The 18185-nt window shown below is 38.8% G+C and overlaps 1 protein-coding gene across 1 annotated transcript; it reads left to right on the forward strand.

Annotated features, from left to right (window-relative positions):
- Window positions 1–10139: 10139 nt before the first annotated feature.
- On the forward strand, window positions 10140–13308 carry SPINT3 (serine peptidase inhibitor, Kunitz type 3). The gene is made up of 3 exons (XM_003757762.4): window positions 10140–10251; window positions 12613–12831; window positions 13143–13308. Exons 1-3 carry the CDS (start codon window positions 10179–10181, stop codon window positions 13163–13165), a joined length of 315 nt encoding a protein of 104 aa, XP_003757810.2. The 5' UTR covers window positions 10140–10178; the 3' UTR covers window positions 13166–13308.
- The last annotated feature ends 4877 nt before the right edge of the window (window positions 13309–18185 follow it).

Genomic DNA, 18185 nt, shown 5'->3' on the forward strand with positions numbered 1-18185 from the left:
TTCTTCTGAGGAGGCTGCTTTCTCCTCAGAGGGTCCAGCTAGTCCATATCAGAAAGCTATTGCTCCTTCCCAAGTGTCCCCTGGTTGTTCTTCTAATCTTTCTCCTTTCTATCTGTTCATTTACCTCCCAATCTCTTGACAAAGGTTAAGATTCCCCTGTCTTAGATGATAAAACACTCCTCCAGTTCCAGATAGAGAAGTTGTGGTTAGATTGAGGCATCATTCATTTTAACATGATCAAAGAGATTTTTACTTTTACTTGACTATACAGGTTTGTTACAGATTGTTGTTTTTTTTTTTTTCCCCCCTTGTTTAATCCTTAATGTAAGGGACAGGGAATTGAGAGGGAAAGAATTCAGAACTGAAAATTTTTAAAAATTGAATTTTTAAAAACTCATGACAGGGCAGCTAGGTAGCACAGTGAGAACATCAGCCCTAGAGTCCAGAGCATCTGAGTTCAACTCATGCCTCAGATACTTATTAGCTGTGTGAATCTGGGCAAGTCACCTAACTCCAATTGCCTCAACTTCTTTTTCCACCAAAAACAAACAAACAAACAAACAAACAAACAAACAAACCCTCATGAGATTGAACAAGCAAAATAAAATATATATATATTCTCCTCTGATGATCAATTATGAATAACTTAGCTATTCTCCTTAATACAATGATTTAAGACAATTCCAAAGGACTCATGATGAAAAATGTCACCTCCAAAAAAAAATTGATGGAGTCAGAATGCATATTAAACCATATTATTTTTCACTTTTTGGATTATTTTCATGTTTTTTCCCTTTTGATCTATGTCTTCCTTCACAATATGACTAATATGGTAACATGTTTTGCATGATTGAACATGTAAAACTTATATCAAATTGCTTTCATCTCAGGAAAGGAGAGGGGGAAAGGGGAAAGAGAAAATTTGAACTCAGTTTTTTTAAAAATGAATGTTAAAAACTGTCCTTGCATGTTGTTGGAGAAAAAAATAAAATATAACTTTTAAAAAATGAAAAAATCCTCTCTCAAGATTCTTCTGTATTTTTACATTGAAAGTCTTTTTTTTTTAAGAATATTTCATAAAGTCATTCTTAGAGTTCCTTTATCTTCTTTTCTAGGAGGTAAATTAGGCTATTCTTTGAGCATAGATAACTACTTGACCAAGGAGGAAGAAGGAATATTGTATGCTGTGCAAGCTACCACCAATTTCTCCCTACTCTGCATAATTTCTGGAAAACAGCTCCTCCGACCTTTGTCCTTGTCCTGCTTACTATTGATTCTAGTGGCCAATTCCCTAGAAAGCTACTAACTGCCTGCGGGTGGAAAAGGGACTGCTCACCTCCCAAACTTTCATTTTACTCATATCTCTGTGTATGTGTGTGTGTGTGTGTATGTGTGTGTATGTGTGTGTCGGTGTGTGTGGAGGATGCATGTGAATAGGTGGTTGGGCATAGGCAGGGCAGGTGAGTGTGCAGAATGACTCACATATATTAGTTAAAATATGCAACATTTGCTAAATACTAAGTGGTCATATTTCCACAGAGCAGAGCCAGATAGGGAGGTGACCAAAGCAGCCATTTGTCTTATGGCCTGCAATGCTAAGTAATTGCTTAGTGTTAGACTAAGTGAAATTGGACAAATTCCTGCAGGTGGAGGTAGGGCTGGAGAGGTCAGCTTTGCCCCTTGGCACATCATTATGACATACTCAGTATGAGCTCTGAGGAAGTGGTGACCCTGAAGACTGATTTTACACAGGGGACCACACCCTGGAAGTGAGAAATAGCTTCCAAGGAGAAGAGCAGCTTCCAAAGCTGCTGATCCAGAAAGCCAAGATTCATCCTCAAAGGTGGGCTGCATATCTTTTGCAACTTTTCACATTAGCAATTTAAATATAACAATTGAAAAGGAAACATGTTCAGAGAAGTTCTGATTTCTCCAGTGTTGTAGGTTCAACATTAGCAAACCATCTTGGAGGCTTCACTGGTCCAGGTGACAAGGGTTTCAGTACTATGGGATCTTTCTGCGTTTGTTTATGTCATTCAAATTGTATCTGACTCTTTGTTGACCCTATTTGAGGGTTTTCTTGGCAAAAAATTGGAGTGATTTGCAATGTCCTTCTCCAGCTCATTACTGATGAGGGAACTGAGGCTAACAGAGCGAAGTGCCTTGCCCAGGATCACACAGAGTGTCTGAAGCTGCATTTGAATTCAGGAAAATGAGTCTTTGCGCTTTGTACACTATGGCATCACCTAGTTGCCCTTTCTTCCGTTGCTTAAATACAAAAGTCCAGTACACAAAGTCAAGGGCTTCTGGACACGCCCCATTCATGGCCAATACAAAGGAGGAGAAGCTGTGCTCAACTGAAACCCATGTTGAATCCTTGCTGAATATCATTTCATGGATTGTTAAGTGAACCTCTTTTTAAAAATGTTACATGGTCTGTTGGTTCATTTTTTTCCCAGTCTAGACCAACCTGAGTAAGGCTTAATCCAGAGCATCAAGGTCACGTAAGTAGGAGGTGTCAGAGTTTCTTACTACAAGTTCATGCAGTTTCTATTAGACCATCCTGCCTCTTGGGTGATACTTTGCTATCTCATCTGGTCCAGGGAGAAGTATTGGGGGGAAAGGGAAGGTAGTGATCCTACTCCTAAGTCCCACCTCCTGGTTTTAGGCCTACTCTTATTTGTAGGGAAAACAGATATACTTAATATGATCTGGGAGATTTCAAGTAATGCCATCTGTCCAAAACTATCTCCTCTTCCCATCTGTTATTGTTTGTTTCTTTTGAGGTTTGAAATCATTTTTGGCTCTCATAGTTGCCTACTAAAATGAAAATATTCTTGGAGGAGAGGCCCTAGGAATATCAGTACCTTGCAAACCACCAGCCTTTTTCCCAGCCAAGCCCCTGAGGCCAACATACAAGGGAGCAATCGCTATAAAGAAAAAAATCAATAATTCTATCTGCCAACCAATTAACATCAATAAGGCAAGAAATGGGCCAAGTGGATCAAACTGCTGCCACCCACTTCAACTTCCATCTTTTCTCATAGATTATCCAGTGCCCTGAGCCCCAAAACACCAGAAATAGTAGTCCCACCACCACCAGCAACCCTACTTCCAGCACAACTCTTACACAACCATTGTCCAGGAAAGAGATGCCTGGGGATTTATGACCTGGCCACTGACTTTAGGCATTGCATCTCCTTAAAAGACCTACATCTACTGGATCTTTCTACTGAAGCCCTAGGAAAATAAGTGTTCAACACTATCAAATGGTTCAACATCATTTACAGCTATGATTTTTATCAATAGAAATGACATTACAGAAAACTCATAATCTTCTGCTATTACACTCTCATGACCTTAGGGTCTTTGTAGTTATCTTGAACCTCTTATATATGTTCAAAAAACACTGCAATATTCATAGTAGTACTGGTCGTCCTACCCCCAAAAAACCCAAACTATTACTGAAGTTTCATTACTTAGATAATTAGTACATTAGTTAGAAAATGATTGAACAAACTAGTATATGTGTGATGTAATTCGAAATAAGCAGAACTAAAAAAATAACACAAAAAATAACCATAATAACACAAATTAAAAACAATGCTAAAATAAAATAGAATCCTATAAACTATGCATGGTATAATATATAATTTTCTACTTTGTTATTCAGTGATTTTTCAATCATGTCTGCCTTTTTGTGACCCTATTTGGGGTTTTCTTGGCAAAGATATTGGAATGTTTTGTCTTTTCCTTCTCTAGCTCCTTTTACAAATAAGGAAACTAAGGCAAACAAGGTCAAGTGATTTGTCAGGATTACACAGCTAGGAAGAGTTTGAGACCAGATTTGAACTCAGGAAAATGAATCTTCTTGACTCCAGAACTGGTCCTCTATCCACTGTGCCACTTAGCTGTCCTGAAATACAATTACATATTCTTTTGTATAATTAATTATATGTAATATTTATGTCATATTATTAATAATAACTATTATTAATATAATATCAAATTATATTGGCACAATATTAATGTATTATTATGAAATTATTAATTCTATAGATAAGCACACATATGAGATTATATATAAATGAAATTGTGATACATACGTGTATCTATATATATAGATATATAGTGATATATAGACAGTGATGTTACAGATGAAGAAACTAAAGCCCAGAGAGATAACTGACCTGTTTAGAGACACAGATCAAGTCAAGGGCAGAATTAAATCCAAAACCTTGACATCCTGATTCTTGAATCCAACTCTGTACCTCTAATAGAATTTAGCCAGAACATTAGGATGGGGGTCAGGAAACCTGAGTTCTAGTCCAGACTGGTGTGTGACCTTTAAAGCAAATCTCCTCTTTGATCCTCATTTTTCTCCTTTGTAAAATGAAAGAAGAGATTAATAAGTGCTCATTCATTGGGGAGCGGCTGAACAGATTGTGTATATGCAGGCTAGGGAGTAGGAAGCTTTCTTAAGGAACTTTCTCTTCCAATGCAGATCCATATTTTCTCTTAAACTTAGCCTAGAGTTTTAGAAAGTTGCTGGAGGAACTAAGGTCAATTGGCTTGCTGAAGACCACACAGCCAATGTGCCTCATGGAGGCTGGAATGAATTCCATCCTTCCCCCACTCTTCCTGACTCTGAGGTGGATGCTGCTATCTGCCATATTACAATGCCTCAAGATGAGGAGATGAGTATTATTGTTCAGTGTTAAAGGACAAACACAACAAATTCAGAGAATATCAAAAGATTTACCTGCAGTAAAGTAGGATGAAAGAATCAGAACTAGAAGAATATACATAAGTAATTAAAATAAAGTAGATTAAAAGATTAGGGAAGGGAAGTCAAACTCTGAATAATTTTTTAAAATTAAAAAAATGTCTCCAAAATCTTAAAAAAGAAAACAACCTCCTGCTTCTCCCAGAGAAGCTGGGGATTGGGAGGGAAGAGTTTTGTTAGATACAGTCCCTGTGATAGTTTATTTATATGAGTGTTTTTATTGGTACAAGAAAGGATTCAGGGTAGTTAGGTGGTGCAGTGGATTAGAGTGGTTTAAAGCATCAGCCCTGAAGTCAGGAGGACCTGAACATCAAATCTGATCTCAAACACTTAACCCTTCCTACCTGTGTTATCCTGGGCAAGTCACTTAACGCCAATTGCCTCAAGGGGAAAAAAAAGATACAAGAAAGGATTCAATTGAAGGAGTCTCAGGAAGAAGGGTGGGGTATCCAGCAATGACTATAATGTAAAAACAACAAAAAATCAATGAAGCTTATTCTTTTTTTTTTTTTTAATAGCATTTTCTTTTTCCAAATACATGCAAGCATTCATCTTTGCAAAACCTTATGTTTGGAATTTTTCTCCCTCTTTCCCCCTCCCTCCTCAGGACAATGAGCAAGTTGATATAGGTCACACATGCAATTCTTCTAAACATATTTCCATATTCATCATAAAACTTATTCTTTTTAAGATAAGAGGGTTGGACTAGGTAATCTATGTTGCCTCTGGACTCTGGTTAACTATAACTCTATACTCTCCCTCCTAGGCGAGAAGAGGAGCTCCCTAAGCATGGGAAAAGCATCTCTTACTTCTTCCTATTTCCCACAGCATTGAGCACAGGGCGAGGCACACAGGGTAAACTCAGCATATGCTCAGGGAGCTGCACAAGGGTAATGTAGTAGTTTAAAAAGCACTTCCTTGAGCATCAAGTCTTTGCTCCATCCCACTGAGCAGCTGTGTAACTGACAGATCATTCAGTCTCTCAGAGTCTCAGTTTTTTTCTTTTACAAAGTTTGGATAATATAAACAGGAGAGGGATGGTGGGAATACTATTTGTACTGCCTGCAAGATAGGATTTTTGTAAAGATGAAATTAATAGCTAGTATAAAGTCATTTTGTTAGCCACAAAGTGCTAAATAAATGTCAGCAATTATAATGAGCCTTGAACAGTTTGTCCCAATATCCAGGAACTGGTATGGATTTTAATCCCATAAATACTGCCAAAAGGATTTATTTAAGGAACCAAGGGTCTGGCAGAGTGCTCAATTTATGGCTTGTATGGGAGGCTAAGAAGTCTTCAGAGTTCCTGGGGAGCCACTGGAATGCCAGCTAGACAATGAGTGAGCATATGTCCCTCATCTCCAATACCAAATCTCCCCCCTCCAAGGGGGGAGCAGAGATACCTTGCTCAGCCTTGGACAAAAAGAGGAATAGGGATAGGGAGGCCAAAGTGACAATGGAACCCTGCAGGCTGGGGAAACACATTTCTACAACCTTCAGTTAGGGTTTGCCACTGCCCTTTCCCCCCCAAGGATATGTGCCAACATACACTAAGAGAAACCTTGGAGGTGATCCCAGCCAGGCGCTAGTGGGACTGGGACCTGAGAAGGATGGGGATGGGGGATGGGGAAATCTGGCTCTCCATTCAGTGAGACTATTGGGCAGTTTCCCAGGACCCCTGGGCTTTATGATGAAATAGCTTCCACCCATCCAGAACTTCCCAGGGCCTGAGGCAGGTTCTGGGAATTGCTGGACACCAAGTATCAGGGTTTCTTGGACAGAAGATTGGGGTTAGAGTCAAAAGACCCAAGTTAGCTTCCTCATCCACCAAATGAAGACCTGATGACTTGTATTGATATGTCTCCTCTATCCTGGCCCGATCTAGACTTGTATATCCCCTCCAACCATCTCTTCTTCCACCATACCCTTCTCTACCCTCCCTGTCTGGAGGTCATGTTCCAGGAAAAGCCTCCAGGTCAGAGGACACATGTACCAGTCCCCCTTGGGCATCATTCCATGTGTGTCTAGAGGTTGGAAGCTTTACTTAGCAAAAAATATATTTTAATTCTTTAAAACATTTAACTTTAGATATTTTTATTAGAAGTTTTTCTTAGCAAAAGTAGATTTTAATTCTTTAAAACATTAAATTTGGAAGCTTTTCAAAAGTGCCTTCCCATCCATCGCTTCATTTGTTCTTCACAGCAATCCTGAGAAGGAAAAGAGCAGGGGTTGTTATCTCTTTTTTACAGAAAAAGAAACTGAGGCTGAGAAAAATGAAATGGTTTATCCAGTTATTTACTGGCAAAGAGTAGGAATTCAGATATCATGGCGAGCTAGTGGTTAAATGTGAAGACTGTGTATTTTTAAATCAGCAGGAGTCCGGAGTTCAGGTTAGGGGAAAATCGTCAGTCTTTATTCTCAGTGAAGAAGGATCGGAGGTGGAAGAGAATCGGCGATAGCAATGTGTGCAGCTGAGTCAAGAAGCTAGCTAGAACCGCAGCCACACGACCAGCAGCTAGGAGAAAGGAACCCAGGCCCAATCTCTCCCAGCTTCTCTTCCTGTCTCTCTCTGCCTCCACCCACCAAAATCGTCATTTCCTGTACAACACATCAGGACTTGCACAGAGAGTGGGCAGGGACCATTCTTTATCCAATCATGTATATTAATAGAGTATAGTCCAATTACTATTTAGCCTCATGTACTTGGGACCTCAGTGCATCAACTCACACCTCAGCTCATTACAGTTAAACATTTACCAGCACCTTGCTGTTCAGTTTCCCCAATTGTTAAATGATGATCTCGTAGATCCCTTCTAGCTTTAAAGCTATTATCCTGGAGTCCCCTGTTTTTCAAACGAGGAAGTCAAGTGAATCAAATTAAAAAAAAAAAAAAAAAAAAAAGACTTACAGAGGCTCACACAGGCAGGAAATAATGCACAGAAGATAGAAGCCTAGGACTGGAGGGTTCTCCTGTCTATCATATCATGCTACTTCCTGCCCTTCAAAAGAACTTATATTCTCCTGGATCAGCATGAAACCTGAAGGCTTCAATTTTTTGCCCCTTGTTTCCTGGCAATTATCTATGATCATGGGATGCCCCTCAGTTATGTTTCTCGGTGAAGCTTGATTATTCTAGAACAGAGGCGACAAACATTCAGCCATTCAACCCACATGTGCCCACAATACTCCCCAGTATGGCTGTATCAGCTTAAAACTTTTGCATAAAACAGACAAAAATTACAATAAAACATAATGTTAATACATGATTTTCTTGAGTCAGTATATGACCAGCAAGTAGGTATTCTTAGGTTGACATGATTTATTTAAACATTTATTGTTCAATGTTGAAGGCATTATTGAATTTACATCTACACATAATGCTTTATGTTCTTTAAACTGAATTAAAAATATATCTATACATCCAGGAGAGACCCATGAAACAGAATTTAGAACTGGAAGGAATCTTACAAATTGATTAGTCTAACCACATCATTTTATAGAAGGGAAACTAAGGAGCCTAGAGAGTTACTTTAACAATAATCTCTAATATTTGGAGGAGATGGAAAGAACTTGTGATTTTATTAGTATTGGGAATACTTTTTACCAAGGTAAGATGGCATCTCTCTTCAATTTAAAGTCTTTAAGAATTGTCCAGAGCACAGAATTTAAAGGACTTTCCCAGAATCACAATAAGTATCAGATGTGGGGTTTGAAGCTTAATACTTCTAGATCATTTTAAAAAGTCAAATATTTGGGTAGCTAGTTGGTATAGTAGATAGAGAACCAGTCCTGAAGTCAGGAGGATCAAGTTCAAATCTGGCCTCAAACACTTAACATTTCCTGGCTGTGTGACTCTGGGCAAGTCACTTAACCCCAATTGCTTCAGCAAACAAAAACAAACAAACAAACAACAACAACAACAACAAAAACCTCAAGTTTTTACCTCTCAGATTGGCTATGACAGGAAAACATAATGATGAATGTTGGAGAGGATGCAAAAAAACTGGGACACCAATACATTGTTGATGGAGTTGTGAACTGATCTAACTATTCTTGAGAGCAATTTGGAATTATGCCCAAAGGGCTATGAAACTTTGATCCAGCAGTGTTTCTACTGGGACTGTATCCCAAAGAGATCTTAAAGGGGGGAAAAGGACCCACATGTGCAAAAATGTTTGTGGCAGCCCTTTTTGTAGTGGCTAGAAACTGGAAACTTTTGGAGAATGACTGAATAAGTTATGGTATATAAATGTAATAGAATATTATTGTTCTATAAGAAACAATCAGCAGGATTATTTCAGAGAGGCCTGGAGAGACTCACATGAAGTGATGCTAAGTGAAGCGAGTAGAACCAAGAGAACACTGTACATGGCACCAAGATTATACGATGACCAATTCTGATGTTTATGGCTCTTTTCAACAGCAAGATAATTCAGGACAATTCCAAAGGTCTTGTGATGGAGAGAACCATCTGCATCCAGAGAGAGTACTGTGGGGACTGAGTGTGGATCACAACATAGTATTTTCACCTTTGTTGTTGTTTGCTTGCATTTTGTTTTCTTTCTTATTTTTTTCATTTTGACTTTCCTTGTGCAGCATGCACAATTGTGGAAATACTTATAGAAAAATTGCATATGTTTAACATATATTGGATTGCATGTCATCTATGGGAGGGGATGAGGGGAAAGGAGGGAGAAAAAAAATGTGAAACACAAGGTTTTGTGAGGGTGAATGTTGAAAACTATGCATGTGTTTTGAAAATAAAAAGATTTATTAAAAAAAGAAAAATTTTAAAAACCAAGTATTTGCTCTCTCATTTGAACCTCAAAAAATTTGAGTAGGCAAATAGGAAAGATCCTATTATTCTCTTTAATAAACAAAAAGATTAAGGAACAGAGAAGTTTAGTGGTTTGGTAGAGAGGCCATCAGGGTTAGACTATCTTCTGATCATATGCATCTGCCTCTGCCTCTGGACATCCTCACGTCCCAAGTCAAGGCAACCCAGATGCCATTCAAGTGTGCTTCCATATACCAGCCTTCAGGAGCTTCAGAAATGATACCAGCTTGTAGATGAGACAAAAACTTGGGCAGTCCAGAGGAGAATTTGGCCAGTGGGGTTTGCCCAAACTATTCCCAGCCCCTCCAGGCTACATGGGCCAAGGGCTTGCCAGCTACCCCAAGGGTATGGGCTGAACTGCTCTTGCCAAAATTTTTTTGCCTGGGGGTGGGAGATGGGGAACATTTCCTCCTCCACGTCATATGATGGCCAATCCCCCACCTACCTTGCCCCAGGATATAGTTTCCCCTCTTCTCTCCCCTGCTTTGATTGAGGATATAAAACCAACCCCAAGGGCTTGAACCCACTAGTCAAGTGTTATCTACTGGTGGCACCATGAAATTCACCATCGTTGCCCTCTGCTTTGCCCTCAGCCTGGCTGGCATGACCAGCTCAGAAAAACTTTTAGGTAAGTAGCATCCTCTTCCCCAAGAGAAGGAATCATGGCGACCACTGGGATCATTAAGATCCTACTCTCACCCATAAAGTTAATATTATTTGAGAGGGACTCAGAGTAGAACAGTTCCATATGAAGAATACTGGACTGAGACCCAGGAGAACTGGGTCCTCGTCTGATTTAATGGGTTCATGAGTTCATAGATTTAGGGTTGCAGTCATTTAAACTAGCATTTGGGCATCTTCTTTCTAAATGTCCATTTTCACCTTTGTCAAGTGAGGGAATTAGACCAAATGACTTCTTAGGTTATCTTCCAGCTCTGACATTCTATATTCTAAAATCTCTCCCAGATCTGATAAATTATAAATTTAAAAGGAAATTTGTTGGGGCCATTTGCAGAAATCAAACCAGACTACATGGTAATCTCTGGGAAGTTATCTGAGGATAATTGAGTGCATTTTACTTGGCCAAAACTATAGGGAATTGGTCTTCCAATTCCCTATAGCTATATTGCTGAAAATGGGCACTTGGGATGATTGGATTAAAGATTTAGAGCAGGAAAGGACTTTAGAGGTCACCTAGTCCAAAGCCATTTTATAGATTCAAAAAGCTTAGACCAGCCCAGACCTTGTAGTCTTTAAAAGTCATCATAATACCACAGTATCACAGAATGTTAAATTCTTTCCCAACTCTAAAATTCTGTCGTCATAGAGTTGACAAGGTCCCTATGATATGGAATGTTGTTGGGTTTTTTTTTTCTTTTCTAGTGTTTCCCCCCCCCCCCCTTTTGATCTGATTTTTCTTGTGGAGCATGACAAATATGGAAATATGTTTAGAAGAATTTCACATGTTTAATCTACATTGAATTGCTTGCTGTCTTGGGGGGAGGGAATGGAGAGAGAGAATAAGAAAATTTGGAACTATATATATATATATATATATATACATGTGTGTATGTGTGTATAATATTAAAAAAAGAACTGCACATAGTTAACCTAAAAAAAAGATACAGAACAATGAGTAGAGAATCTTAGACTATAAAGTGTAGAATGGCAATCAGCCAATAGAATGTTAGCTCTGGAAGGAGCCAGAAGCACTGTGCAAGTTCTAGAAGATCATTAGGAGGCAGAGGGTTCAGCTTCATCTTTCTGTTCTATAACTCTTTGGGCTCAATAACTATAAATTCTTAGATTCCAGTTCCTTCATGTGTAAAATGAAAAAGGTTGGATTGATGATCCATTCCAGTGCTAAAGTAATAACTCTTTCAAGACAGGATATTAGAGTTGTAAGGTATCTTAAAATATAGAACAGGGGCAGCTAGATGGTGCAATAGAAAGAACATCCACCCTGAAGTCTAAAGGAGGAGAGATTAAATCCAGCCTCAGACATTTAATACTTACTAGCTGTGTGACCCCTGGGCAAGTCTCTTAATTTGCCCCCAAAAGGGAAAAAAAAAACCATAGAACAAAATTATCTAGGAGGGATTTCAAAACATAGAATGTCCAGTCCAGAACGGACGTTGGAGATAATCTGCTCCCAAGCACCTTATTCTAGAAATGAAGAAACTGAGCTGATGGATGATAAGGGAAGTGATTTAGATGAGATCACACAAGAAGTTACTGTTAGAGTTAGGACTCAACTCCAAGAATCCTGACTCCCAACCCAGGAATATTATTTTTCTTAACACCAAATAAATACTTGTTACTTATTCAAATGCAAATAACAAATTAAATCAACAAATAGCTATTAAGCACCTACTTTTTGGAGTCATGAAGTCTTTGGTAGATTTAGCTGAGAGCAAAGAGTTATTAATTTTAGAGAAGTTTGTCAGAAGTGGTTAATTCTTCATGACCCAATTTGGGATTTTCTTGACAAAAACACTGGAAAGATTTGCCTTTTTCTTCTCTAGCTCATTTTACAGAGAGGAATTGGAGGCAAACAGGATTAAGTGACTTATACAGCTAATAAGTGAGGCTGGATTTGAACTCAGGTCTTCCTGATTCCAAGCCTGGAATTCTAATAACTATGAGACCTAGTTGCCCAATTCAGAGAAAGTGATGACCTATATTGGTAGAGAAAGTTTCCTTCCTGGGAATCCTCAAAATTGATGAAATTCAAGCCTATTCCTATCCATATCCTATTGGCATTAGTCAAGTATTTAAAAGTCCTTTAACCACTTATTGTTGTACATCATAATACCTATTCACATATCTAAAAACAGAACTTAAAAGGATCCTTAAAATTATCCCCAGTTCAACACTGAGCCAAATCATGATTTCTATCTATAATGTCCCCAATGAGTGGTCAATCAGCCTCCACTTGGTATTATTTACAAACTCATCCAATCACTGACTTCCTTCTCTGCCTCCATAGACCAAAACCCAGTGAACTCCCTGGAGAACCCATCCCAATTGGTTCCAGCTTTATGTCAGCTCTTACCTCAGAGGGGCAACTGTGATAATAACATTCGTCGCTACTACTACAACACAACCTCTCGCATCTGCGAGGAGTTCATCTACACTGGCTGTAATGGCAATGGGAACAATTTTGACTCAGTAGAATGCTGTTTGAAGACCTGCAAACTCAACTACCGTAAGTGACCATTACCTACTTACTCAATGCCCACCTGGCACTGGAATAAGATTAGAAAAAGAGATGTTGCTGCTAAGGGTGATGGGGTGAAGAACTACAATGATAGTGAGTTTATTATGATGATGATATTGATGGCCATAGTGATAAGCATGATGGCAGCAACTGATAGTAAAGGTAGTATTGGAAGTCTCATGCTGAAGGTGACATTGCTGATCGTGGAAGCCATGTGACAGCAGAGGGAGCTGGAAGGGGACTAGCTATTGGCTTTAGCTCAGGGTCAGCGGGGTGACTGACTGTGACTTCTATTACAGAGAACAGGGATGATAATAACTGAAGCCGATACTGACCATTCTAGGAGCACCTAGACTGCCACATCACTTCCTTGACCAGCTCTACTACCATCTGGATCCTGGTGATGTTGTCCTGTTTCTCTCCCTCTATGATCCCCTCTTCTGCTACAATAAAGCATTAACAGCACTTTGGGATCTATGCCTCCATTCTTTACCTCCTGAGATCATCAAGGGCTTTGATGCTGACTCCTACCTCAAAGCCCCTGAATGATAATAAGTTGCTAAAAGTGCCCCCAGAAATTCTGGCACTTCTTTGGCCCAGGTGACCCATACAACAAAACCCAGGATGGCCTTCAGTCCTCACTACAACCTCCAAGGTAACTGAAAAATAAGAAGAAACTCTGTCTGTTCTTCCTGACTGATATCCACTTGTGAGGCTCAAATCTAGGAGCACTGGATAGTAGTTATCAGACTGGTTCCAGCCTCTTCCTCTGTCCTCCAGGAACAGAGCCCCCAGAAAAATACAGCAGAGTGGCCATAGAAGTATATGGCTGAGGAGCTCAGGAACTTCATGACTAGCCAACGGCAGGACTACCAGAGGAGAATCTAGGGAAAGAATAATTAGAATCCTATAGAGTTTTCTTTTTCAGATTCTAGAATGTCAAAATGAAAAGGGGCCTTAGAGATTATCTAAGTCAAACTTCCTCATTTCACAGCCTGAGAAACTGAAGCCCAGGGAATTCATCTTAATAATAATAATCTCTACATTCATATGGCATTTTTATAACACTTTCATGCAATCAGTGTCGGTTAACTCAACAGCCAATCCAAACTAATCACCAAAGATATCTTCACTAGAAGTGCTTTTCCAGCCACAACTTGAAACCTTCCAAGGAAGGAGACCATTCTGCTTTTAAGCAGTCTAATTGTTAGGAAGTTATTCCTGCCAGCAAACTAAATTGCCCTCTTGGTAACTTATACCCATTACTCTTGGCTTTGTTTTTTTAGATACAAACAGAATATCTCTTCTTTCCTCTATATGATAGCATTTCACATACCTGAAATCAGCTATCACATTTCTCTTCCCCCCAACTCAAGTATTATTCCAAACTAAACATCCTCATATATCATAGACTAAAGACTTCTCACCAGTCTGGTTGCTTTCTCTTGAATATTTTAACTTTATCAATGTCCTTTTTTTTTTTCCTGAGGCAATTGGGGCTAAGTGACTTGCCCAGGGTCATATCAATGTTAACTTAACTTAAACTTCTTAAACTGTGATGCTCAGAACTACACAACGTATTCAAGGTGAAGCCTTAGGCTGAAGTTGTATACAGTGGAACCATTATTCCCTATTTCAGGAAGCTAATCCCCTCCTAATGTGGTTCAGGGTCTCATTGGTTTTATCTGTCCCCACATCTTTTTGTTGACTTACACTGAATTTGCCTAGATCTTTTTCAGAATAAATGCCATCTAGCCACACCTCCTACATCTCATACCTCTGAAGATGATAGTTTTGGAACCAAGCATAAGACTTTACATTTATCTCTTTTTCATCTTATGGAGACAGCTCAATGACTGTCATTCAGTGTGTTCATTATTCCTTTCAACTCTGTCATCTAAAAATTTGATGAGCCTACCATCTGCAATTTAATACATTCTTTTATCTCATTTGAGTCTTGACAATCTGGGCAGAGAATTAAGGGAAGAATCATTTTTCCTTAAGAGAAGCAGCTCATAAAGGAAAAATTATTTTCTAGCATACAATTCTAGAATTCAGAGAATTCAGAATTGCAGCAAATCTCAGAACACAGAATTGAGAGCTAGAAAGGACTCCAGAACACAGAATTTGGATCTATAAGAAGACTCAGAAATAATTTAATCTAATATCTTTACTTTGGAATTAAGGTCCCGAAAGAAATGACTAATGTAATCCTTAACAGTTTGGCCAGACATCCTAGCTTTTACAATTCCTTTGGCCTTTGTGGCCCTTAAGAGTTTTGTGAATCTAGATGGCTGGGATTCACCTTATTCATCTTTATGATATAGTTCATGTCCCAAAGTCCATTCCCCTCACACTGATTGGTTAAGTGGCTACCTAGACATTTGATTCTAACCCCTCACCTTCCCAGCTCATCATATTGAATGCCTGGGGCCATCTCCAGTCATCCAGGTCTTGTTACTGGAAGAGAGACTGATGAATTTGCACAGCCTTGTCTCACTTAAATCCGATTCCCTTACAAGTCATGGCATCACCTTCCTGATCTCATGATTCTCAAGAACAAGGCCCAAACAACAATAATGTCTCCTGGGGTCTCCATTCTACTGTGGGGGCCGCACAAACGTGAAAAGATAAGCAATAATAGAAGATTCAAACAATTTAAAATGAACATAGAAGAGATCATTTTTGCAGATGAGGAAAAGAGCTCCAGAGAGGAGACTGACTTGTCTCAGATCAGAGTTGTTGTTATTCATCATTTGTTTTAATTTTTCCATATCTCCAACATTTATCATTTTTCTTCTTTTGTCATATTAGCTGATCTAGTAGGTGTGAAATGATATCTCAGAGTAGTTTTGATTTGCATTTTTCTAATCAGTACTGATTTAGACCATTTTTTCATATAGCTAGAGATAGCTGTGATTTCTTTATCTGAAAGCTGTGTGTTTGTGTCTTTTGACCATTTATCAACTGGTGACACATATTCTTACAGATTTAACTCAGTTCTCTATATATATGAAAAATGACATCTTTATCAGAAACAAGTCACCTTTTTTCTCTGAGATTGTTTCTCCAACTGTAAAACTAAAGAGCTAAACTAGACTATTATCACTAATATATTTTGACATTCTAAGGTCCCTTTGGACTCTTGGCAGTCTATGCCTTGATCTCCTTACCAGCTCTTTCATTCTAACACTCTATCACTGAGCCTCATTCTCCTATTGCCACCCCACCCAGGCCTTGAAAATATAAGCAGCATTTATAGAAGAGTACAAAAGGGCCATAAATGATTGCTGAATCATCCATAGGAAAGATTTTACCTCCAGGGAGGGATTTCAGATGGTCCTCAAGACTCATGGCAGCTGGTGTGTGGGATCTTGAAAGCTTCCTGGACATGAAACTCCCACACACTCCCAGCAGCATTTTCCAATGGGACAGGAAACTGGAGGTGTAGACCCAGAGGGCTAGGACTCACAGTCCTGCCCAAATCAGATACATTTCCTTCCAGTTCACATATCAGGGCCCCAGCTGGGGTGGTGTGGGAGGAGAAGATATAGGGAGAAAGGTACATACCCTGGGCTCAGTTACACTCAGTCTCTGCCCAAAGCACCATGAAGTTCATTAGCCTCCTCTCATTCTTTCTGCTCAGTGACCCCTGCTGGGGTCAGATGAGTGGGGAAATATGACAGGAAGAGACTAGAGTTATCCTAAGCACCTGATGCCCTTTCTGAGGTCAGAACAGCCAAGATCCCTCCTTTGTGTGTCCCCAAATACCATTACCTAATAGCACAATTGCTATCTTATCCAGCCTTGGAGGGTGAGGAGAGTAAGAAGGGGCTAGAAAAATAAGAATAAGATAATTCATCAATAATAAAGATGGAATAAAATAATAAAATGCTAGGATTCTTAGAATACAGAATGTTTACCCTAGAATCATAGAATGTAAACTTCAGAACTGGAAGTGACCTTGAAAATCATCTACCAAAATCCTCATTTTACAATTTATTAAAATTTGATGAAAGTGAAAATCTCATGCCATGAATCATTCAGCAAGTCATTAATGGAGCCTGGATCTCTTGATTTCAGCCCAGTGTTCTTCACTCTACACAAAGCTGCCATCTCTCTGCAGGTGTTCTTAATTGAAGAGCTGTTCTCCCCAATTCCTTAAGTGTAACAAAGTCTTTCTTGATTCAAGAGACCAATGTGAGCCCAAAATCTGAATATCTCACTACCATGATGCCATTACTAAGTTGTTGGCCTGAGATGACATCTCTTCTCCGAGACAGGTCCCTCATTGGTAAAGTGAGAATAATAACATTTATATCCTTCCTTTTAAATAGAATTGTTAATGTAGCACCTGAAATACCTCCTCTTAACAAACAGGATGACAAATATGAAAATATATTTAAAAGAATTGCACATATTTAACATATTTCAGTTTGCTTGTCATCTTGAGAAGGGAGAGATAAAGGAGGGAAGGAGAAAAATTTGGAACACAAAGTTTTATAAAAATAAATGTTGATATTTAACATGTATAGGACTGCTTGCCATCTGGGGGAGGGGGTGGAGGGAGGGAGGGAAAAAATCGGAACAGAAGTGAATGCAAGGGATAAAGAAATTTTTTTCAAAATTAAAAAAAAGAATATATGAAAAAAAATTTTAAAATATTGAAAACTATCTTTACATATATTCGGAAAACAAAATACTATTAAAAAACAAAACAAATGAGGCCCCCAGAATAACTATCAATTTTCAAAGTACCCTATGAATCCCCTTTTTAAAAAATAGCTCTGGAGCCCCCCCAATGTGTTTTTCTTTTTCTCTAATCAGCCAAAGCAAAGACTAGCAAAGGTATTTAATGAAATCACATAATAAAAATTCCAATACAACATTCTCCCAAATAAACATGGGGCACATTCTCCTACAAATAGACAAATCATTAGTAAAAAGAATGAGGATGAGTAGAGAGCACAAGTGAGGGGCATATAATTATGAAACACAAATGACCAGTGTTTAAAGGAGCAATTCACACCTGTGACACTGCAGAACCATCAAAATCTTCTGATAATGACACTATATGGCTAGCACTGTGGTCCCTAATAGATTTCTCAATTAAATATGTTGCTCCAGAGAGCACAATGATGACTTCTGGTGAATCCTGGGTACATGGTCTCAGCTTCTTTTCAGGGCCAAGTGCTGTCCAGATGCTACACTAAGACAAAATGACTGGAGTCTTTCCCTAATATCAATTAATCAATAAATATTTAAAGTGCCTACTATGTGTTAAGTACAATATAGTAAGAAGGATAGCCTCACAGATTTTTAATCATAGATAATACCCTAAG

The sequence above is a fragment of the Sarcophilus harrisii genome, chromosome 2, assembly GCF_902635505.1.
Source record: "Sarcophilus harrisii chromosome 2, mSarHar1.11, whole genome shotgun sequence".
Taxonomy (NCBI): domain Eukaryota; kingdom Metazoa; phylum Chordata; class Mammalia; order Dasyuromorphia; family Dasyuridae; genus Sarcophilus; species Sarcophilus harrisii.

Coding starts and splice junctions, on each gene's coding strand:
- SPINT3 (XM_003757762.4), top strand. CDS start 10,179: ATGAAATTCACCATCGTTGCCCTCTGCTTTGCCCTCAGCCTGGCTGGC. Junction 10,252..12,612: donor CAGCTCAGAAAAACTTTTAG/GTAAGTAGCATC, acceptor CTGCCTCCATAG/ACCAAAACCCAGTGAACTCC. Junction 12,832..13,142: donor GACCTGCAAACTCAACTACC/GTAAGTGACCAT, acceptor CTTCTATTACAG/AGAACAGGGATGATAATAAC.